Raw genomic sequence first — 25,837 nt, forward strand, 5'->3', positions numbered from 1 at the left:
TCTGAATTCCAGGCAACGATGCTACACATCTGTGACTGGATGAATAACAACCAGTTAAAATTACACCCAGATAAAACTGAAGTGATTCTGATAGGCGGTCTCCTGAACCCTTGGAATGCACAGTTTTAGCCAAGTGAACTAGGCTCCCCCCAATCCTTCTTCCTCAGCCAAAAGTCTGGGAGTGATCATCAATAGTGATCTCACTATGAAATCTCAGATAGGTGCAGTACCTTCTACCCGTTTCTTTCAGCTGAGGAAGATAAGGAGATTACTTACCAGGGAAGCCTTAATCCAGGTGGTCCTAGCCATGGTGATATCACACCTGGATTATGCCAATTCTCTATCCTTTGGCATCCCGCTCTATCTCACTAAAAGACTGCAGATGGTACAGAACCAGGCAGACAGGTTGATATACCAGCAACCCAGATGGGAACATATCTCTCCCGCTATGAAAGAGCTACACTGGCTTCCTATCCCACAAAGATGTGCATTTAAAGTTGGTTGCATTATTTTCAAGACCTTGCATGGTGCTAACCCAAAATTCATTTCCAGACTTGTTCAGAAATATTTACCTGCACGGAGCTTATGCTCAGCCCACAAGAACCTCCTAACCATTCCTTCCTATAAACGGAAACAAATAGGTGGCTGCAGGTTTGCAGTACCTGCACCCAGCTTCTGGAACACTCTTCCTTTGGACATCAGAACCTGCACTGAATTCTCTAGATTACGAAGGCTTCTTAAGACTTGGCTATTCACCCAAGCCTATAGCTAGATTCTGCAGACAACTAAATACATGGGGCTCCAGCAATACCTTAAGTCAGTGCCAAAAACACAATCCGTGTATGTGCGCTTTCGAAGAAATTTTAACATAACATCCTTTTATCTATTGAGGCATGGACAATGGATGCAACTGTTGCCACTAGCATCTGTGGCACCTTCTATGTTGGTTGACAAGTTATTTCTGGTGCAGTAAAGAGACGTAGCTGTTGAATAGGGTCAGTGACTTCTGACACTGATGAAGTGGAAAAGGCTAGAACAAATGTCCAGACCCAGTCTAAAGCTTTGGGAGGGGGTTGAGTAAAGATTTTGCAGGAGCCCTCCTATCCATCAGAAAGGTTACCAAGTGCAAGTAACTTGTTCTCTCCTTCATGACATTATGCACATCGCCTACCACTTTCCGCCCACAGAGAAATTATGTATTTGGTTTAATCTTAAACTACACTGTCCATGTTTGCCGTTGTATTGGCAGTTTGATTATCTGTTGTAAATCTTGCACTGTTTGTCCCTTTGGAATGGCTTTTTGAGTTAGAACTACGTAAATTGTCTATACTCTTGGATCAGTAACGGCCTCAATGTGGCACAGGACCTAATTGCAGAAATAAATGGACGTAAAAAGCGTGTTTGTGCCACAGGAATATTGAAACAATGTCATTTCCAAGAAAGAACATTTCTATACAAGCTAGGAAACGTTTATAAGGAACTTTTTAATATTAAGTGTGCTATTTGTGAATTAACAAAAATACAAACATGATGTGACTTCTACTTCCAGATATGAAGCAAGCTGATCTACATAGAAAATGTTTATACTTTATAATACTCGCTAGAGTTAAATATTGTCAGCACAGCACGTTTTAAACAAGTCATTTCTTTCTGTAGATATAGATGACCTAATGACTCCTGAAGAAAAGAAAAAGCTTTTTACTGCTATTGGATACAGTGAAAGTTTGAACAACCTTGCATTACCAAAGGAGGTAAACTAATTTTTTATAAGGGTTATAATATGTAGTCACATTCGCTAGTCAATAGGTTTAACTTATTCTTACCGTCTTTTTATCTGAGATAAAACTATATGTACCAGATTGCTTACATCCAGCAGTGCTCTAGTGGGGTGGTTCATTTAAGATGATATTCGCTCTTTTAGGTCTAGCTAAAAAGCATTTAGCTCTTCCAAAGTCCATGTGCTAAAGTAGAAAACAGCTTATGTTCGCAAAGTCCTTGAATGTAGCAAAAAACATAAATCATATCACTGTAAAGTGTTGGTGGATGCTACGCGAATTCTTTGATTAACCTTCTTCAAAAGAGCGTCCAGTCTTTCTAGCTGTGCCCGACACACACCTACAGAGCCAGCCACCGCCCACTCAGGACTCTGCGGTCCTCACACGCTTACTCACTCCCTTTACGGTTCTCTCCCCCTTCCTTTCCCTGTCTTTTCTACTCTCTTAACGTGTTCTTCCTCTCATGTTCCATTCACCTCTGCCCTCATTCCACTGCTTCCTCGATGCAGGTGGGTGAAGGGCAGCAAGCTCAGGCTACTTTCTGAACAAGACTGTGTGCCTTTGGTTGGAAATTCTTAGCAGGTTAGTGGGTCACTGACCGCGGAGGGAGATGAAGGGTGAGTAACCAGCAGGGTATGGGAAGGTTGATGGGAGACAATAAAATAAAGAGGCAAAGATAGGATGGAGGGATAAGTCCGCTTATACAGAGGTAGAAGAAGCACAAATACATTGATCCATTTTCACAGTCCGCTGACAGATTACATACAAGGAGAGGTGGAGTAAGAGAGAATGGGTTGAGAAACACAGAATAGGCCGAAAGCAGGAAAAGACATTCATATTAGCGTAACATAATGGTGCTTTTTGTCAGTGGTTCCGTAACGTTTTCTTAACTCGGCTTTCTTTCTTTTACAGTATGTTGCTCATGTATTATCATTCAAACTTTTAAGCACCTCAATAACTATTCGAGAAAACCAACATGTCCCAGAAATCCTGAAAGTACAGATCATTGACTTAAGCACAATCGTCTTGCAGAGACCAGGTGCCCAGGCACTGAAGTGAGTAATGCTTTATGCTACAGGCGGTTCCGTGATCCATTGAATGAATGCCGTTTTCTGAAGCTTTATTAACCGCCCTATGAACTGAATTGTGTAGTTTAGTGGACCAGATTGTGATGCTTCTCAACCTGCTGCATGTTGTCAGTGACATATTTCGTAAACGTTTGCGAGCCATGCTGCATTTTAAATGAAACTCCTGAACAGAAGTGAAATATCGTATATTCGCAGTGAAGTTATTCATATCATACGAATACATTGTTGTGAAAAATTACGCTGACCCTTTTAAGATTCTATGGTTCTTCATCAAGGAGTGTTCTGAACTGTCCCAATCCTGCTCTAGATCCAAGGGCACTTTTCCGAAGAAAAAATAGTTTGTTTAGGCTTTTCTTTAAAAAAAAAAACTGTATTTTATTAATTTAAAAAGGATTAAGCAGCCTATTAAAAAAGCATACTAACCAATTTCATTTATTTTGTTTAAGACCAAAACCCCATTACAAATATAAAAATCACAAAGAAAAGCTAGGTGATAAGAAAAACCCTGTTTCACAAACAACCCCTCTTTAAAAGAAATAGAGGAGAACATTGGGCTGTGTAGCAATGTAGGCTGCATCCATGAAAGGCTGAATAACGTACATCACACCATACCACTAATCATACAGTATCCCATCATGTTCCAGTTCCTTTTCTGGCTCCTGGTGCTAGGATCCTGGAGCACTAAGTTCGGCCTCTGTTTTTTTTTTTTTTGTTGGAAATCCTTCAAAACTTCCTCTAAATCGTTTTACTCAATATCTCTTAGGACTTAGATTTTTTTTCTGTGATTTTCTGCGAGGAAATATTTTTCTTTCTTCACAGAAAAAGGTACAAACTGATCTTCACTATCTAGGTATTTTTACCCTTCCATAAACCCATATTCCTGACATGTGCTACCAACATTGGAAGTTTTCAAGCCACACCTCGAAGGACGGAGGGAACATCCATCTTCATGGACTTCAGAAGGAGCAGCACAGATGTCAAGAGTTCCTCTCAGGATGAACTTGAAGGTCAGAAGAATGATCAAAAGGGGTAGCTTCTGCCAGTGCTCCAACGTCCATCTCTGCGGTCCTAGAGGAAGATCTAATAGGAGACACCTACATGGAAGATGGCACCAGTCCTGATTGATGTCTAATTTAATTTCATCGAGTCAAGTTGCTGTGGCTGCGAGTTTACCATAGAGGAGACAATCAACATGGAGAAAGCATAGATATCCGACAACATGTATGCTTTCTACAACATCCAAGCACCACTGCCTTCTGCCTCAGACTCAAAGTCCTACTCTACTCTAAGACCCAATCCCGATTCTCCACCTTGAAGAATCCAGTGAACTGCTAAGCCCGCTGTGCCTATGGAGACTTCTCCACTAAGATCTGATTAATCCTTAATTCTACATACCATTGCAGGTGGTGGGGCACAACCAGTGCCCCACCATCAACACTGTACATTATGCCTAACATAGCATCATCATCACCAAGGCGAACCTAAGACTCCAACTCAAAGATTGCATTCTCCTCTCAGACCACACTCTAGACTGCATTATAGACATCATAGTGATGAATAGTTCTAACTGCAGATTCCTCGCCTCTAGACGATCCTCAGGCACCAGACTGGATCCAGCTAATTTTACTGCAATGATTTTGCATGTTAATAAATGGTGTCTTGTGGCTCTGTGGGGATTCTGTACTGCCCCAAAAGTGACGGAGTGGAACTACATGCAAACATCAGCACTGTGTCTTGACATCATTTCCTTTCTTTCAGCGTCCTTCAATGGGGATCTGAGCAGTGCTCTCAACTTTGTCTTCAGATCACTTGAAAATTGACTTTAGACAAAGTTCTAGGGATTATGTCTCTTCCAAAAACAATAGGATTCAAGGTGTCGGATACTGACCATGCAGAACCATGTGTCTTTTGTGCTTGGTCTCTATTCATGACAAGACGTTTTGTGATAAATGTGCTCTTCTGCATTTGAAGGCAATCCAGGAGTGGGAGGTGAAACTCTACATCGACAAACATAGAAAGAGGTAGTAGTTGAAACATGAGTTCCGCTCCCTCTCCAAGTAACAGGGCTTCTTGCAATCGGTACAGGAAGTCCCATTCCTGCTCAAAGTCCTTTAGTATGTTGAAGACGTAGAGGTGATGTACACACAAGGAAGCTAAGCGGGACTTAGTTCAACCAACCATTCAAAATCAGGAAGGAAGGTGTCAAGATCATACCATTTATGCATCTTCTCACTCTGATCCAATCTCACACTGGTCCGGCACACCCTAAATTTCCCATCCCATTGTCAACCCCACAGCAAATGGCAGCCTTCAAGGATGCCATGCTGCATCTCTTTCAGATGTGTTTGTTGAAGGCTTATTTAATAATGTTCTCATAAGACTTTCCACAATTGAAGTCTCAATTTTAAAATTGGATAATCATCCCAAGGCCCTGTTTTAGTCACACCGCATGGAATTTCAACTTTTGATACATGAGCAAGTTCTTTGCATGCAGCTTCTTAGCCTCTGCTGATGTGTTTCCACTTATCAGTAGGAATTGCACGTTTGGTGATGACATAAATTTAGGATGGTGCCAGACTGGTTCCATACACCCCCACAGGATACATTGTCCCTTGGACCAGCTACCTAACAGTGCCACCATTAGCCCTCCCCCAAGCTTAGGAAGGGAGTGAACAGTTCTGGCAACTACTGGAACGTGACAACACTGATCCCTCACAATACGGGTTCCGGTACGGGCACAGCACTGAGACCGCTCTGGTCATGAGAGCAGAAGGAAAGAGCTATTTTGGACGCTGGGGGTAAGGCCGCCCTGATTTTGTTAGATCTATCGGTGGCCTTTGACACAGTGGACCATGAAATACTAGCCAGCAGGCTATCTGAGCTGGGAGTCAGAGGCCCAGCCCTCTAGTTGCTGACATAATTTCTCTCCAACAGAGTTCATTCAGTAGAGTCCGGAGCCTTCTTGTCTGTGCAATTTAAACACCCCTGCAGGGTGCCACAGGGTTTGCCCATGAGCCCTTTGCGTTTTAATGTGTGTGACCCCGCTAACTACAATCATCAGACGGCACAGCTTCTCAGTAGTATCATACACTGACGACACCCAGTTAGTAGTGTCAGTGTCAAACAATGTCAAAGAGACAGTGGATCTATTTAACAGCTGCATGATACAGTTAAACTAGTGGATGAGGTCTAATTGCCTAAAACTTAACGGCGGTAGAAATGGGGGTCCTTCTGTTATATACTAATACCTCATTCTGGTCACCTAGATGGTGGCCCTCCAGTTTGGGAGACTTTCCTGTTCCAGTGCAGATGGTGAAAAACTTGGTTTTCATTTTCGACGACAAACTGACATTCAAGAATCAGATCAATACACTCACCTTTACTATTTTTATCATCTTAAAAACTATCTGGAAAGTCAGCTTGTTTATCCTGCCCTACTCCCTGAAAACACTTGTAACAGCATTAGCCCTGTCCAGATTAGACTACTGTAATGCTTTGTACATGGGTATCCAATCAGAGTTTCTACAGATGATACAGCGCCTCCAAAATGCGGCAGCTAGATTACTGCTGGATATCCCTAGGTCGCAGACAGTTTTCCACTGTCTCCGAACTCTGCACTGGCTCCCAGTGGACAAGAGGATCAAGTTTAAATCTCAATGCCTAGCTTTTAAGGCATTGCACGACACCGGGCCTCAGTTCCTGAAGAAACACCTGAACTGGTATTCCCTTTGCAGAAATCTAAGTTCCGCAAATAGCAACTCCTACAAACTCCCTGGATCAAGAGAACTCGATGGGGCGGAAGAAGCTTTCTGTTAGGGACGGTCAAAATATGGAACTTGCTTTCAGCCTGCATAAAGAACAGCCCTACGCTGTTGGCTTTTAGGATGTCTTGCCACTTAGAAGTACTGTCGCCATTCTTCAAAAACTAGCTTTATGACAAGTAATTCTCTGTCTGCAATTGGATAGTTTTGTTCAGCGGGACGCATTTTACTGGAATAGTATGCTATCTGGTACATTTGCCCCGTGTCTACATTGCGCTGAGAGAGGAGTACCCCAATGGCAAACTGTGAAGCTTCAGCCTCAACAAAGAAAGACCGTCTAGTATCGGGATAGGCCAAAATGGGAACATCTGTAAACTTTTGTTTTTGAGACATTGAAAAGCATGTTCTGCTGTGCAATCCCAGGTAAATGTTCCTCCTGTATGAAGCTACCGTGTAATAGGTGTGAGGGTTTCTGAAAGATGATGTCTAAAGCGCTGGTAAAAGTTTGCAAAACCTAGAAGTTTTGTATCTGCTTTACAGTTGTTGGGGATGGCCAATTCAATACTGCTTCTTACCTTTTTTCAGTCCATTTTCTCTCCACCGGGTCCTTGTACATAGTCCAGGAATTCTACTTCCGTTTGATGGAATTCACTTTTCTCCAGTTTAGCATATAAACTGTGCTTTCACAGTTGTTGTAGAATGGCCCATACTTGTTGTACATGTTCAGTCATTGATGTAGAGTAGATAAGAATGTCATCAATGCAAACCACACAGCATACATCAATGAAGTGCTGGACCTCGTCAATAAAAAATTGGAAGGCGGCCAGTGGCATTGCAAAGCCCAATGGGCCCTACCTAATATTCATGTAATCGGAACTTTGTCCGGAAGGCTGTCTTCCATTCATCTCCTTTTCTGACCCTCAATAGGTGATAATTTACACCAAACTAGATCTAAGGGGTGATTAACTGCATCCTTTACTTTGTCTAACAGCTCTGGGATAAGGGGCAGAGGGTATCTGTTTTTGACTGTAATATAGTATGTGGAAAAATACAGAAAGTTGTGCTTCTTGCAAATGGCTCTTCTTGTTGTCCTTCATGAATTCCAGACCAACGGTAATTCAGATAGACACCATGGGGATTTAAAAGCAGGATCAGACTTTTTTTTAAATGCAGGCATATGCTAACATATATGTGTATAAAATGCTAATATTTGCCTGTCGATGTAGTGTTTTGTTATATTTGGCTGCTTAATTTGCTAAATAGTGAAAGGCATCAAAGTGTGAGTGCATGTTTATCAGTTAAATAAATGTGGTAAGAGACCATTTTACGACTCTATTTATTCTCAAAACATAAAAGAATTACGGATAAATACCAATAAAATGGACCAAAAATAAATATGGATAAATACAGACATAAATGTTAAAAAAAAAAAGACACCCTAAAACCCTGACCCATAATTATAAATTAGTTGATGAAGTACCTTGCTTGATTTGGCTCCCCATTGGTAAGATGGCAACCATATTTTCTTTGCCTTGTCTAAGAGTGTTTGCTGAAGCAGCTGCTGGGTGTGAGCTAGGTCTTTACGTAGTTCTGGATCTGGGTCCCTGCAACAGCATACATCCAGATCTCAAAATTGTGATTTTAAGTCTGCAGTTGATTCTAATTTCTTGCTCTTCTCACCTGTGGAGCCGCTGTGAAGCCTTCCCAGAGGAAACTGTGAGAAGTCCTGGATCCTTGGCTCTAGAAAAAGTATTTTTCTACAGCCTTGCCTATGCAGGCTTTATATGCCTTATTTTGAGGAGACCACGTGACCAGTCTCCATCGCATTGGAGGCTTAGATTAACCTGTCTTGATGTGTATATCTGTCGGAGAATTGTCTGAGAGTTCCCTGGTGTGGGTGTGTGCCGCAGCAACTCTGTGTACGTCTACCTTAGATAATAGAAAGTAGTTTAGTGAAGAGAAAGTGTTGTGTGCCCCACAATGAAACGTGTACTCTAGCTTGTGCAAGTGAAATAGGTGCGAGAATTTGGAGAGGCCCATAGCATCAATGAGCGGTGTCATTGGGAACGATTATTGGTTGTCCTGTCTCCTCCCTGAAGCCTATCCTGGCTTCATTAACCACTCCATTTCAATCCCCCCCCAATCACAGAGGGCCCTCTGACAGGCCCTCCTGTAACCTTGAGGTATCGGATATTGTGGTCTCTTAGCTCTGACGTAGGATTTCCATTGTTGCTGTTCCAGTTTAGTGTAGTCCAGAAAGACCTTGATTTTATGTAGTTGACTCCGCAATGAGTCCAGGCATGGGGGGGCTGCCCCAATACCCAAGATTGTGCAAATTGTATAGTGTTTGACTTTGTGGGGGGGTTTATTCTTGGCCATGATAATCACTGTTATCTTCATTCTTCCCGAACGCCTCCAGCCAGAAATGAGGAGCTGACACGCCTGCCATCAACTACATTTTAGTGAGGGGGCACGAGCAATCCGAGCCAAGTGCCTCTCAAAATGCTAAGCTCCGACCCTAGCAGTAAAGTCCTGCGTGTACCAGAATGGAAAGGCGAGGAAGATGGGGAATGTGGGGCCCCTGGACTCAGGGCAGGGGCCCAGATGAGTATCAGGGGTCAGACAGTTCTTCTCTGTGGGTGACTGTTCCCCACCAGTAGTATATAATAAGCCAGCGAAGTTTCTTGAGCCCGAGGCTGCATCTCCCTGAATGCCCAGCTGGCTTTACATGGTGCCCAAGGGTTGGGGTGAGGACCCAGTCGCTGCTTCCTCTGCACCTCTCATGGCAGTCGGGAGGGTGCTATCTCAGACCTGCTCAGGTCACTCGCCAGCATCTGGAGGGCAGGGCAGACCTTTTGGGAGTGTGAATTAGGACCCCGGTAAGGCCCATACGGCAAATTCAGCTCTGCTGATGACCACAGAAGCGCTGCCCAAACCTGAAAGTGGCTCATTTGCATGCAGGTCCTTTCCCATAGGGCAACAGCTGCTTGCTTTCTTCCCACATGATCACTGCCTAGACCATGCTCATATCCCCTGGCGGCATTTGGATCCTTGGCTATTCCCACGACTGCAGGGAATGTCAGCGATGAAAAACATTTCTCTCCCACAGTGCCTTGAGCTCTCTTGTCACTCGATCCCAGGTGAGAACCGGTTTTTCATCTGGGGAAGCAAAATGATGAAGAATTAACGTGGGTTTCGCAGAGCTGATCTAAATTGCAGCTGTCATCTTTGGCAGCTAAGCTACATCTCATCGGGGGGTGATCTTCTTTAACCAAATCTTTAATGCTGCTGCAGTCTATTCGGCTATAGATGCACATGGAGATTGCCACAGCCTTTCATGAAGACTGTTTTCACAGTTCTCAAACTGGTAGCTCAACAAACTGTTATTAATGTCCCCTTGTTAAGTAAGACTTAGGGCCTTATTTAGAGTGTGGCTAATGGGATACTCCATCACAAATGTGATGGATGTCCCATATGCTGTAATAGAAATGCATTATATCCTATGGCACTTAAATATAGCAGGTGGAATATCCACCATGTTTTGTCCACCAAAATCTAAATAAGGCCCTAAGATTTTCTTAAATTAGGATGAATAAATGTCCTATACAGGAAGTCAAAGCTGGAGACATTAACACCCTAGGCCTAGAGAAACAAAAGGAACAGAGGAAGCATTCCTAAGAGCCCCCAATTGCAGCATTAGTAGCAAAGACCGCCTTATCAGCACGAAGGTGTGAATCTTGAGAAAAAGGTTGACATCAACCATTGGTAGCGGTGAGTAAACCTCCTGAAGGAGTCTAGCAGTGACTCCTCACTTCCCTCTCTTCTGTTACCCACTTTGGTGATGGAAGCCATTTCAAACTAATAGGAAGAATATCATAAGAGACAAATGAGTTCTGAATATTATGCAAAATGTCTGTTGTCTCCAGTTCAGAAACCCATCATTGGCAATTCCTCCCAAAAAAAGTCACACCAACATGATCTGTGCAAACATCAACAGAAGGTCAGGATCCATATTCAGAAGAAGACTGGAAGGATTTGGAATATATTTGTGTTACTTAATTTAGACCAGATCTAGATTTCAAGCTACCAAACAGTTTGATTCAGAAGGAGAGGTGCAGTATGCTAGCACTCCATCAAATCTACCCTCCACTCCATTGAGGAGACTGGCTATGCTCCATAGATCTTAAGGGTGCATATTTCCATTGCAAAAATATATCACACAATGTGTGAGATTCATTATAAGCAGTGAACATTATGGTTCTTCCATTCAGCTTGAACTCTTCCATTTGGCCTGATAAACTATTGTCCACATGGTAGTGGTATTGACACTTCTCAATAGACAAAAGATTGTTGTCTGTTCATTTCTAGACGATTAATTGATGAGGCACTGAACTACACAGCAAGTTCTTCATCATTTCCAGGTGACAACCTCTGTACTGAATCATCTGAGGTTACTTGTCAATCATGAAAAATCACCATCAATCCCTGTGCAATCCATATACTACCTTGGAAAAGTATTGGACATTTTAAATGCAAGAGTGTATTTTTGACTGGAAAGATTATTATATATCTGACAGAAGTGTTGCAATCTTCTGAAAACAATTCACCCAACGTCATGACCGACTTAATCTCTTCTGGGCTCAAGTGCATCCTGCATTTTCCTTATTCTACATGCCCCTATTCATTTGAGATCATTGCAGCAGTGCTTTGAGGGCCAGTGGTGGACACACTCAGACAGATGGGAAGACAACCTCACCCTGTCTCCTCATACAGCCCAGTACCTCCAGTGGTAGTGCTGACCTCAAAATCTTCTTTATGGTATGGCTTTCAGCAGGGCCTCACAATTCAAACATTTGTGACTGATGCCGCTGTAATACATTGGGGTGCTCATAGGGGCCATCTTCAGATTCAAGTGACATGATCCTTCAAGGAAATATCTTAACACAACATCAGTATCATGGACTGGGTGGCTTCAGGAGTTGAGCCTGTGGAGCTCTGTTCAGTCATGACCACAGTAGCACAAGTGCAAGTTATATTTTGAGTACTAATGGCGATAACATACTTCAGTATGAACTTACTTGAAGAGGTAAATTTTTTTCAATATAGGATTTTTTTGTCATCTGCAGCGGAGTGCGTCCTCAATGCAGGGCAAACAACATGGAAACATAATTTACGGCAGGTCCAGCCGTAGAGGGCTGCACCACTTGAAAAGGTTATGCAAGGCTGCTGGATTTTTGAAATATTCTAATCACAAGCGGTGCAGCAGAGAAGTAAATATAAACTGGTTGTTTTAATTCCTGAGGCCCACTGGAGGGCTTTTAAAAAATGAATCATGAGATGGCATTTTAATCACACAGGACCCACTGAAGGGTTGAATCGGCACGTAAGTGCACTACAAATTCCGACATGCAATGTAAAATGGAACTCACCTGAGAGGCACACCCAGGTGCATAAATTAGTGAGCATGCAGGGAAGCTGACGGTGGATTTCAATGCGAGCCTATGAGTAAGGGGTTTGGAACCCCGAAACGTGTCAGGCAGAGTTAAAGATCAGGATGAAATGCCATTTTTGCAATAAAGGATTTTCGTGTCATCTGCAGCGTAGTGCGTCCTCAATGCAGGGCAAACAACATGGATGGATATTTATATATATATATATATATATATATATATATATATATATATATATATATATTACCTACTGGCGGTCGCCAGTAGGTAGTTATAGTTAGGACCACGTTTCCATAGGAAATCCGCAACATTCTATTTTGAATAACTTTGGCGCCGGTCGACGAATCCTCGCGAATTTTTCAAAATAGGTGGGGCGCTACGCTCCGCTCCTACCCTGAAAGTCTCGGGGGGATTCGTCAAGCGGGGGCTGAGATAAAAGGGGGGTCCCAAAACGCGTTTTTCCCATGCATTTTTCCATAGGACCTTTAGACAGGGCTACAGCCCGAACGGCTGAACAGAATTACTAGAAATTTGGCAGAGAGGTAGTCCTCAGGTCAAGGAAGTGCCTTTTGTAGGTTTGGTGTAAATCTGTTCAGTAGATTCTGAGAAAATAGCCTTTAAATCAATATATATATCTGAGCCAGCTTACGGTGCGCTTACGGTACGCTTACCGTACGCGTACGGTGGCGTGCGCGAGCGCGATTCTGATTGGCTCTTAGATCTTAGTAAACATTCGAATCGGCCGAAACCAGGAAGCGGCGGCCGCCATTTTCTCTCTCGCACTGAGAGTCATGTTTAAAATATAAAGCACAAAAACATGTAAAGGGGCTGTTTAGACAGCTCCCACACACATAGCCATGTTGAGGGAGTCCCCAAAGGTCCCCCAAGGCCAAAAACGGAATTTTTATTTTTTCGCTAATTTCGCCGATTACGCTTACCGTACGCGTACGGTAAAAAAATTATAAAAAAAAAAAATTATCCACACTCTCCCCACCCCGTGTGCAATTGGAGCCCGAAGGGCAACAATTGTGCATGGCTTATTAGAGATGACATAAACTGAAATATTAAAAAAAAAAAAAAAAAAAAAAAAAAAAAATTATCCACACTCTCTCCACCCCGTGTGCAAATGGTGCCTGAAGGGCACCATTTGTGCATGGCTTATAACAATTACGAAAAATTAAAATATTACCTTTCGAAACGAAGTGCATCATATGTCCTCCATGTGCGCACGGTGCGCGAAGCGCATCGTGCGTACATGGCCCATCTAGCGTAACGTGGCCACGGAACGAACTGCGTTAAGTGGGCGCGCACGCCACGAATGGCGTAAAGTAACTTAGCATTTAAAAAAACCGTACAAATTCACTGAAAAAACCATAGGTTTCACACATGTTATAGTTAGGAATTAGCATTTAAAAAACCTTGCAAATTCACTGAAAAAACCATAGGTTTCACACATGTTATAGTTAGCGGAAATTTTACTGATAAAAAACCAATGAAATTCCCCCGTTATAGTTAGTGCAGGCAACTATAACTCACGCGACCGCAATCTTCTGCTGATGACATATGTGTCTTTATGAAAAAAAAATATTTGTAATATATGTATAGCTAAAAATGTATGGAAGAAGACATGGGCAAATAAGTGTCTAAATACAGTATTAGCATCAGCAGAGGATTGCGGTCGCGTGAGTTATAGTTGCCTGCACTAACTATAACGGGGGAATTTCATTGGTTTTTTCAGTAAAATTTCCGCTAACTATAACATGTGTGAAACCTATGGTTTTTTCAGTGAATATATATATATATATATATTCCTTAAGTAGGATCTGGAGCACAAAAACAAGTCTCTCTACTTAAGGACTTTATAATGGCTTTTAAAAATTTGTTTGCAGATTCTCACGGAATATATTAGGACTACAGGTCCCAGCAGGCATGAGACAACTTGCACGTACTTAGCGAGGCCCACAGGGGGCCGCTGATTGAGAAGCATGCCGGAAATGAATCAAAGCTGTCCGTGTAAAATTTGTGAATAAAGCAGCCTATGATTAAGAGGCAGTGCGCCTTGAAACGCGTCAGGCATTGAATTTATTGGAACAACGATGGAGAGAGGCAATGGGATGGAACCATATGACGCCATCGACTCCTTTTCGGATGCAGTACTACAGGACTTACTGAAATTTAGAACTAAGACTGCATCACATAAACCTAAACGAAAAAATCTAACGCACGAACAAGAAATTATCCTTAGAGATTTGGCAATGGATGACCAAATAATCTGCAAACCCTCGGATAAAGGAGGTAACGTCGTATTACTCACTAGAGAACAATACGCGAAACCTATCGCCAGTTAAATGACATTAGGTATTATGAAAAAACGAATAAAGAGCAATATCAAGCAAGTATTACTCGGTATCACGACCTTATTTCCAAGTGGCGCGATCAAGGGATGCTTGACACAAATGAATTTCTCTTCTTACGGAATAGTGACCCAGTGACACCTACGTTCTACCAACTACCAAAAATCCATAAGGACAAAGTTGATCCACCGGGGAGACCGATAGTCTCCTCCAAGGGAAGTCTCACAGAAAATATGTCGATCTACATAGATGGTATTCTCCATCAACTTGTCATTCAACTTAATTCCTATGTTAAAGACACTAAAGACTTTATCATCCAACTGACTGATATCCACTGGGAACCTACCTTTTTACTAATTGCCCTAGACATTACCAGTCTGTATACCTGTATTGATCACAGCCAGGGTATAGAGGCAATACGATACTTCCTGAACAAAAGATCCCTGAAATTTATGGAACACAACACCATGTTGATTGAATTCATTCAATTTTGTCTGTATAATAACATCTTTTTATTCCAGGGCCAGCTGTACAGACAAACATCGGGGACGGCTATGGGCACCTGCTTCGCCCCAAGCTATGCGAACCTTTTCGTAGGCTGGTGGGAGGAGCAGGTGGCCCTTAGCAATGAGAGACAAAAATGGGCAGAATATATAGTCGTTTGGCATCGCTATATCGACGACCTTCTCCTAGTTTGGAGAGGATCGGTTAAGCAGGCTGAGGATTTCATCAGTGAACTTAACAGTAATTATTTCAATCTAAGGTTCACGCATGAAATCAGCTCCACGGCAGTAAATTATCTACACCTGAAGGTACACGTTAAAGATGGAAATCTTGAGACCGAATTATATCGGAAACCAACTGCCGGCAATTCCATCTTGCATGCTGACAGTAACCACCCTCCAAAGCTGATCAATAGTATACCTTATGGTGAGCTTCTCCGGGTGAAACGAAATTGCTCCAGAGAAGCTGATTTTGCATCTGCTGCTACGAGCTGTATTGCAAGATTCCAAACAAGAGGCTATAATCAGGAAGTACTGACATCTGCACTCCAGAAAGTTAAAAAAATCCAGAGAAAAGAACTTTTAACCAGTGTAGATATCCACACAGTTGAGAATAGGAAGAAGAAAAAGAACAATGAGGGTAGCAAGCTCCGGATGATTACAACCTTTTCAGATGATGCTAATGTCCTCAGGAAAATAATGCAAAGAAATTGGCATATTCTCCAGACTGACTCTGTAGTTGGCAAAGACATTCCAGCGGTGCCACTGATAACTTTTCGTAAATCACGGTCTCTGAAAGATAAACTGGTTCAGAGCCACTTGTCCCCTGCCATACAAACTAAAGGTTTACTCAAAGACATGAAAGGTTTTTTCCCATGTGGCAAATGCAGGGCCTGTACCAACAGCAAAAAAACCCTGAGTTACACCATTGAAGGAATAACGAGACCCAAAAAGATAGATAAATGCATCACCTGTTCTACTACACATGTGGTCTATTGCCTTTTATGCCCCTCTGGGCTGAGATATATTGGCAGCACAATTCATAATGCGCATTCTGGAACATCAGCGCGCAATAATGAATAACGATGGCAACTATCCTGTAGCCAGACACTTTGCCCTCAAACATCGTAGTAACAGGGAGCTGTTGCAATACTTTGGGTTGGATCATGTACCGATCAACCCTAGAGGCGGGGACAGAGTACAGAGATTGCGGCGACTGGAATCCCGCTATATAATAGATCTACGCACCAAAGTACCTTTTGGTTTAAATAGCGGAGAGGAGTTAGCCGTGCATCTTGGCAAATAATCAGGATAACCTTGACTTATCCCCTTTTACTATATGTATTCCCAAATCATCTGGTAACACATTATAGTTTTTAGTTTTCATTCTTTGCATCTTCACCACTTCTCTAGTTTTGCGGTACGTTTGACCCCTTTGACCCCTTTGCCGACAGCATTCAGCTTTGTATCAGTCTAATCTAGAGGAGTATCATAATTTATTTGTGACTAAGAGAGGTTTTTTGCCGATACACGGCGTAATATAACATTGCCCTCTCGTCCAAAGCACCAGAGTGATCCATTTCTGGAAACTATCAGAGTCAAAGTGATTGAACGAGCAGCTATTTGCTGTGAGCGTTGCCGATTTAATGGGTTAGCGTATTATAAACGCTGGACTGTATTAACAAGGATTTATCACAAATAAATTTGATGCTCATTCCCTTTATACGAAGTTGAGAAAACTATATCATATAGTGTGTTTATTTTCATGACAATGAAGAGTAATGTGTCATTAATGTAATTACGCTGTCTGGACTTTGTCAAATGTAATACCATATGAAAACAATGAGTCTACATGTTGACGACACCGTTGTAAGATGGCCGCCGTTTAATAACATTATATTGTGTTAGATATGCCTGTCATCTGCTTGGCACGGCGGAAGTGATGTCATGAATTTCAAATTTAAAATGCCTCTGCGCGGTATCTGCAATGAGACACTGAAGAAGGACTTCCTGAAACGCGTCTGTCTTGCTGTTTGTTTATCTGCTGATTAAAGATGAATACGGAATCTCCCCGCGAATGCTGAACTTTGTTTGAATACAAGGACTGAGTTGGTAGCGCCGATATCAAAACGCGGGACACCGCCGCATCACAGCACCTGCCTGCGAGTGCCTTGGCTCATCCGGTGTAACTTGGTAGTGTTATATATATATATATATATATATTCCTTAAGTGGGATCTGGAGCACAAAAACAAGTCTCTCTACTTAAGGACTTTATAATGGCTTTTAAAAATTTGTTTGCAGATTCTCACGGAATATATTAGGACTACAGGTCCCAGCAGGCATGAGACAACTTGCACGTACTTAGCGAGGCCCACAGGGGGCCGCTGATTGAGAAGCATGCCAGAAATGAATCAAAGATGTCCGTGTAAAATTCGTGAATAAAGCAGCCTATGATTAAGAGGCAGTGCGCCTTGAAACGCGTCAGGCATTGAATTTATTGGAACAACGAAACAAGCTGAAACCAACAGAACCGGATGGTGGGCTGACCGTTGAGTGTGTCCTAAGCGCTTGGGCGTTTTTGAGATGAATATATATATATATATATATATATATATATATATATATATATATATATATATATATATATAATTCCAATCCTGGCAGTCGACGAGCAGAAAGGCACAGACTCCGTGAAATGATGGCAAAAAGAAGTTTAATCCAACAGCGGCAAGACGCGTTTCGACGGCGAACCGCCTTGTTCACTTGTCTGTTACACATGCCAGTGACATTTACATATGTTAATGTGCAGTTGTCGTGGCAACCACCACTCTGTCATCATAGACATAAAGAATCATGACCGGGCTGATCGGCATGACTTTGCGAAAACACGAACATACTAAATAAACGTGTTTAAATTAAAACATGTGAAAATTAAACACATACATATATTATGAAGCATATATATATGAAAATGACAATTATTCTGCTTAACTGAAAATAAAACAAAGTGCCTTATATGTCTCACTGTCCCGTGTACATATATGGACATAGAAGACATGAAAATAAGCCCACAACGGGAAGCTTCATCTGAAACATTCTAAATATACATAAGAGATGCAAAATCCATCTGTCAGAAAAGATACCCAAATGCTAGATTTATTTTTAAAGTCCAAAGGAAAAGACGCTTTCAAATATCGTGTCTCACACGGGTGCCTGTCTAGACGTGAAGAGTTCTAGTGAACATTCGCAACTGAGACAGGAGCAGCCGGGGAGGAAATAGAATACCTAGGCAAAGTGTCGGACTATTATAAGCAGAGAGCGTCTATGGTGGTCCTAATGAAGCGAATAATGGGTAGAAAAAAATGGAGGAGGGTGCCGCCCAAGTGGGCCAAGACTGAAAGAAAGGTGTGGAGAGGTGTAATTACAATAAAAGAGTGGGTGAAAACATTCCCTGGGGCACAAATGAAGTCAGATAAAAGAGGACAGAAACAAAGGCAAGGAAAAAATAGATTATAGTGTACATGGAGTGAGTGGGTTGCTAGAATGTAAAGCACACGTAAAAAGGAAATAAACAAAACGTGTGAACAGACTGTAGCAGAATATTAGAGAGAGATTGGGAATAGCGGCAAGAGACCCGCTAGACTAAAGGTGGACATTAAGCGCTTCGTCTGCGTTCATACCATTAGGGATTTTTGAATTATACAAAAGAATGTAACTGGATTCCAATCTCCTTAGTGCTAGAAGTCTGTTACCTCCCCTAGGGTTTTTGGGGATGCTGTCTACCACATAGAAAGTGAGATCTTCCGCTTTGCCGTTGTGGTGAGTGTTTATGTGCCTGGCAACTGGGTATGTGACGTCATTGTGCGTGATGGCTCTCAAGTGCTGTAGAATGCGTACGTGTACGGGGTGTATGGTGCTTCCCACGTATTTTTTGTCGCATGTACAGGTCAATACGTAAACAGCAAAGTCTGTTTTGCATGTGAAATGCTTTCTGATCACATAAGGTGATTGTCTAAATGGTAAGACAATATCTTTCGTATTTTTACCATGTTTGCATGCCTTACATTTGGCACATTTGTAGAAACCTGTAGGCAATCTAAGCCAGGAACCTTCAGCTTTGGTTCTGCTAGGGGCATTGTTCACTATTTCCTGTCTCAGAGATTTAGCTTTTCTGAATGTGATTTGGGGTTTGCTGTTAATGGACGTGCCTAGAACTGGATCATTCCTTACTGCATTCCAATGCCTATAGATGATTTTGCGGACTTGGGCATGGTAGGCATTGAATCCCGTGACCAATCTCGGGGTGTTAGTAGTGGAGCTTTCTTTACTACTCACGGTAGTAGTTGTTTTAGTAGTAAGGAGTTCCTTTCGGGTTTTAGTGGCTACCTTAGATTTGGCCTTATCTAGGGTTTCTTGGTTATAGCCCCTGTGGGCTAATCTGTTGCACAATTCATCAGTGGCTTCTTCGAAGCCGGTGTTAGTGCTACAATTTCGCTTCATGCGTAGGCACTCGGCATATGGTATGCTGGCTTTAAGAGAGCTGGGGTGGAAACTGTGCGCGTGTAGGATGGCGTTACCAGCTGTCGGTTTTCTGAAAGTTTTAGATTGAAGGCTATCACCTTCTACGAAAAGCTCCAGATCCAAAAAGTGGATAGATTCCCTACTCATGTTACACGTGAAGCTTAGGTTCAGGGTGTTGTTGTTAATTTCTTTGGAGAATTGGGTAGCACTCTCTTCTGAACCCTTCCACAGAACGAATATATCGTCGATGTATCTGACGTATATTCTTACATGCTCTGTGAATGTAGCCTGTTGCTCCACCCTGAGTACCTGCTCCTCCCACCAACCCATATGCAGATTAGCATAGCTGGGGGCGAAGCAGGTACCCATGGCTGTGCCCTGCATTTGCTTGTACATAAGGCCATCAAATAAAAATACATTGTTACCCAAACACAATTCAGCCATTTTCACAAGCATCTCAGTGTGTTGAAACATAGACATAGGTCTCCTGCCCAGATAGTGGTGAAGTGCATTGAGTCCATCTGTGTGCCTAATGCTCGTGTACAATGAATTCACATCGAGCGTCATCATAAGTAAGTCACTCTCCCATTGGACATCATAAATTTTCCTGAGAAAGTCTCCAGTGTCTTTTATGTATGCCGGAAGGTTACACACAAAGGGTTGTAGAAAATAGTCGATGTATCTAGATGTGTTCTCGAACAATCCTCCTATTGCGGCGATGATAGGCCTTCCTGGAGGGTCCGTGGGGTTCTTGTGAATCTTGGGAATTAAATAGAGCAGGGGTGTTACTGGGTAATCACATTTCAGGTATTCAAATTCTTGTTTCGAAATGAGTCCGATACTTTTCCAATTGTAAAGATCTTTGTGGAGTTTTTCCTTTATTCCCACCATGATGTTAGGACTCACTCGAATGTAACACTCCTTGTCGTTAAGTTGTTTAAATGCCTCTTTGTTGTATTGCTCAAGGGGCCACAGAACAACATTGCCTCCTTTGTCCGACCAGCGGACCACTACATCATTTCTTTGTCTGATTTTGTTGATAAGTTCATCATATTTTTTCATTTTGTTGCGGTTACAGCTTGCGAATGTTTTACTGCTTGTGAGCGCCAAATCTTTTAGATCTTTGGTGACGTTTTCAGCAAAGACGTCAATGCCATCCTTCGGCATCATGGGGATGAAGGTGGACTTCGGTTTGAACGGTGTTTTTATGGTGCTGGATATTGGTAGTCCTGAGGTGTTTGCAAAATCGATGAGCGATTCTGGGTTTTGTGTATTGTCCATGTGTACTAGGTCTTGTAGTAGAGCCATGTCCTTAACTGTAAGGGTATTGGGCTCGGTGGGTGTTTCATCTGTATTGTTCAGTTGGTTAGATCCTGAAATAAAATACTTCTGGAGTTTAAGTCTTCTTACAAATTGAAACACATCAATTCTGGTTTGGGCATAATCAAAGTTGTTTTTTGAACAAAAAGTGAGTCCAAGGGAAAGGATACTTTCTTCGTTTTGTGTAAGATTCATATTGGTAAGATTTATCACTGTGTTTTGTGTGTCAGTGTTTCCATTCATCTCCGTTTGTTGTATCTGTGTGAACGAGTATTTTTGTTATATATATATATATTCTTTCTTTCTTCAGAAGTATGGACTGGGGCAGGTTATCCACACATTGGGCCTCACCCCTAAATGGCCCACCTCTCTTTCTACACCCTTGGGGCAGGCAGCACACTAGACACCAAGGATTTGTTAAATCAAAGATGGCAGAAGGCAGACCGCATCAGACACACACCACCCCTTAAAGACACCTACCCGGGGGATCAAGATTGGAGGTATCACCCCCCAATCTGCCCAGGATGCCAAAGTATTCTATATACTTGATATATCTATCAAGTCTTCACCCCCATGGAATAGGACATTTGGGTGTAAATTTGGCATGTGTGACAGAAGACCGGTGGTATATCCCAATTTCTTCTCACCTTCCATAGTGTTGGAGCTCTGTGCTAGCCACCAGAGAACCCTTTGAAATATAAGCATTTCTAAAACCTAGAAACCCAGGCAGAACCAAGGTAGTGTAGTTTATGTGGATCCCACTTAATTCTTTCCCAGAATTCCCTGCAAACATCAAAGTCTGGCTATAATCAGGGATGTTCTTCATTTTTCTACAAGGGAAGATTCTGCAGTCTTAGGAGTTCCACCAAATTCCTACCACCCAGCATTCCTATACTTATGATGATGAAAACTGTTCCCCATTTATGTGGGTGGGCCTATTACCCGAGACAATACCAAACCGTGTGAAAACCACAGTGGTATGATTACAGTATTCATCTGTTCCTCTTGTGGGCCATAAGCCATTATGTGAGGAATCATTTGGAGGGGGTGCAAGAATACCATGGAAAATGCATCAGTGAAGACTCAAACCAATTTGTCCCACCAGTGACAAACCTGCCCTGCATAACTTAGGGGCTCTGGTAGTACCTCTTGGGGTGCTTCAAAGTCAATAATTCAAAAATACACAGAGCTATTGCACGCAACACAAAACCATCATCATTACAACCCCACCTCTTTGCATTTTCAGCCTTAATCACCAACATAAATGACTAAATGAATGTACTACTGTGCCATATCAAGCAGCGTGTATTGGTCGGTTCCTCGCAACAAATTCTGCTGATGTCATGATCCTGAAAATAATAGCAAAAAACAATAAAACGAGGTTGATGGAATGGTTTCAAAAGCCTTGGCCACTGGCAAACAATCAAGATCACATTCCAGTTCCTTGTCTTTTCTTACCACTGCACCTCTCAAGAAATGGACAGCCATATGTAGTTCAGTCTTGGGCCTGATTCACAAGAACAGTTCAGCCTGAACTGCTAGCCGACACCTCAACTGACTGAGAACAAAAGCATCTCAGACCAGTTTCAGACTTGTTAGGTCTTACCAGTACAAATATAGGTTGAATCCGATGGCCCAGCCAGCACCGGATCCCTATCTACGGAATCCAGTTCTGCTCAGAGCAGCACATTAAAACAGCGAAAGGTTATGGGTGGACTGCATGTATAAATCCCAGTTAGTGTCAATAAGGTATGGTCATGTTAGTCCTTTGTTTTTTCAATGGCCACTGCATCACTTCAGACAGGATACAACAAACACCACTCAGTCTTTGTCCTATTTTACAACAGGAAAGAACTGCCAGGACCCATATCATCTGAACAGAAGCTCAAGCAATATCATGCTTGTTTCAGCCTTGTTGTAACTCATCATTGAGCTGAGCTACAGCTATTCCATAGAGGCTGACAGATATGTTTTCTTGCATGTATTCATTTCAGTCTGGAAAGTGAATGTAACTTTTTATTATATCAATTTGCCTGTATGTTTTTTAGCTTGCTTATGCATTCTTACTAAATGTTCTATGCTCATAACTTTACTTTTTCAGATTGGAAGCTAAATTGGAACACTGGTATGTAACCGGTTTAAGGCAACAAAACATTGTACCTTCTCTGATAACATCCATTGGCAATGTTGATTCATCCCTGCTAAAAATACAATTTGAGACCAACCCACAAGACAGCAGTGCAGACCAAGCTCTGATACTGAACTCTCAGCCCGTTGAGATTATATATGATGCCGTAAGTACCCAAACATTTTGAAATTCCATTGTATTCCAATTATGATCAACAGCTCTTCACATATCACCTTCATCTGTAGGAAACTATGGGCACAATAATTTGAAGTACCGAGCTTCATTTATTCACTCACAGTTGAGAGATTGTGTTAGCCACTCTTCCTCCAAAAGCATGCAGCCTGTCGTCAGTCCTAGGGGGATACAGTTAGTACTTTTGACTGGAGTACACGGTATTTTATTCGAAATTTTTTATTTTTTTGTTAGTAAATGGTCTAATTGTTTGGAATATTTAGAATCCTTAATTGAATGTCTAAGCAAGGAATTGTTTGGGTTACCTTTTCTTTGGAAACTGTTAACCTCTCTCTCGCTTCCACAATTAAAATAAGTAAATATAATATGTAGAATAGTTAGTGACAGCTAAAGATGTGAGCACATGTTAAGGGCGTTAAATGAAAAATACCTTGAAGAAAATGCGCCCTTTGCTGTTGGACAGTAGGAAGCAAGCCCTTTAGCCTTTGAGAGTGACTTGGTTAAGACAACGAAGTAGCAGGAAAATATAAGTTTTCAGGATGTTTAACCTAAGTAAAATATGGCTGTGGGTGGGAATAATGCTTGTTAGACTACAAGAGCAACCTTTAAACCCATAGGAACCTGTGTAGAACACACTCATTATGCAACATTAGTTCTCATTGTTGTCATGTGCAGTGGCAGCTGGCACGGATCGGGAGTGGCGAGGGAAAGAAAAAAAAAATACTTACCTTTTCACCACGTCTCTCCTCCGTCGTCTCTCCGTGTCTCTTCCAGCCAGAACGTAAGCAGGAAGCACAAAGGCTCCCCTAAGCCAATCACGATGCTGCTGTCAGCAGCGTCATGATTGGTCTGAGCGCCACGGTTCAGCGCTCAGACAGGCAGTGGTAGTCTGTGCATGTTCTCCACCCAGGCTGTGCGTTACAGCCGGTGGAGAACATTCAAAGCATGCATTATTACTGTTTGGCCCACCCAAGACGGCCGGCCAAACCGCCATGCGCACTGACCGTGTGCACTCAACACTCCTCCCCTGGTCTGTGAGCAGAGCAGCCCAGTCCCGTCCTGCAAAACTGCTTCAGCAGGGAAAAATACAATTATAATAGCATTGTGTTATTATCATTTGATTTTTCCTATTTTTAACTGCTGAAAAGAAGTGGGGCGACGCTTCTCTGCCTTAGCGAAGGAGCCGCCACTGGTCATTTGATAGACAGTATAGACTTAGAAGGCTAGATACCCTCTTATCTAGCCTCATGTTTTCTGGTTGTTACACTGGGGAAACATTGCACTGTGCTGTTAGTGTTTTTATGTATATATTGCATTTATGTAATAATTGAAGAGATAAAATGGTCCTTCTCTTTCTATGATGATGATGGTGGTCTATGTTGATTTACTGATACTATGGCATTTGTTGCATGAAGTTATCTAGCCTCCCAAGTTTATATTCTCTATCAAATGACACTAATGAGAACCATTGTTGCATAAAGAGCGTTATTGGGACTAAGTCCATGAGAAATTAAAAGTTTTGTTGCAAGGTAAGAAAGTTGATGGAGTCAGCTACAAAGACCTGTTGGGGAAGAGCTTAATCTCACCCGCAACCTCTATGTAAAGGTGGTGAAACAGCAAAGGTGTACAGATTGAACCTTGAGGCATGCCAAATTCTATGGGTAAGGAGGTGGAGGGCTTGAGTCTCCAATCTGTATGAATTTGAAATTGCCTGACAGCCTACCCAGATTCTTATCACAAACAGTGTATGAGAAAAGGATGTCTTTCAGTAATTTGTGTAAAATGTTGCAGATATATACAAAAATATCAGCAAAAAGGTATTTTCATCATCAAGCTTGTTAACGGCAATAAAAGACCTGTGGGGTGGCGTTATCTAGTATGTTGAAAATCAGGAAGCCAGTTTCACAGATTAAGATGTTGGAGGAGATATGAACCTGTGGACTGGTATCATTACATGTTAGTGCACTTTCTGAAAAGGTGTACTGTAATATTAAGGAAATGACCATGACCGTTAATTTAAAATGTGCTGTTGGTTTCCTAGAAGAGAGAATCAAAATGAAAACTGTGGAACAGTGCAATAGGTTAAATGGTGGCATTTGAGACATGCTTGTGCTGAATACCAAAACAAATACGTATTTGACTCCATCTTGCCCTTCCATGACCAATATACTATAGATAGGAATTCAGGCTAACCGGAATGGGGCAACTAATGCTGCAATCCCAGGAACAGAATATGGCCTCGGGTAAATGCTTATTGGCTGTTGGAGAAAGTGTTAACCATAAAGAGAGAAGGTGAGGCAAGCGACTGATCAATACCTGGTTATAAGCAGAACTCCTAGAAGTGAGGGAATATGTCGGAGACCCAGCACTTCTGACGGACACTTCTACCTGTAGATAACTCATCTGCAGAACAATTCCCAGGCATCAGACTGGATCCAGAAAACTTCAAAGACACGATGACTCCGGTAGAAGGTGCCAGAAGTGAAGTCAGGCAATGCTTCTCAGGCCATAAAGCACCCGCCCTGGTGTATCGACGTCAGTTCCCTTTTCTCCACGCCTTTGACGTGGATCCTGATCTTCCATCCCTGGGGAAATTCCTCAAACAAAAATCTTAAACTAGCAGTGCCGAAGTGTCTTCTCCAAAAAAATCAGGTTTCAACCCTGTCAGGGTTGCAAGGGACAGATGTCCATCACGGACCGCCATTCAATTTGTTGGTGGTGTCTAGGGTCTGACCATGACTCC

General features: G+C 42.2%; 1 protein-coding gene across 1 annotated transcript in view; it reads left to right on the plus strand.

Moving 5' to 3' along the window:
* The window catches only part of VPS13C (vacuolar protein sorting 13 homolog C), a 2,873,871-nt gene that overhangs the window by 574,197 nt on the left and 2,273,837 nt on the right, over positions 1 to 25,837 (plus strand). The window contains exons 16-18 of the mRNA XM_085648297.1: positions 1,657 to 1,751; positions 2,688 to 2,830; positions 22,876 to 23,068. Coding sequence (XP_085504423.1) covers positions 1,657 to 1,751; positions 2,688 to 2,830; positions 22,876 to 23,068 — 431 coding nt within the window. The remainder of the gene's footprint in view (positions 1 to 1,656; positions 1,752 to 2,687; positions 2,831 to 22,875; positions 23,069 to 25,837) is intronic.

This window comes from Triturus cristatus, chromosome 3_2 (assembly GCF_964204655.1).
Source record: "Triturus cristatus chromosome 3_2, aTriCri1.1, whole genome shotgun sequence".
Lineage (NCBI taxonomy): Eukaryota > Metazoa > Chordata > Amphibia > Caudata > Salamandridae > Triturus > Triturus cristatus.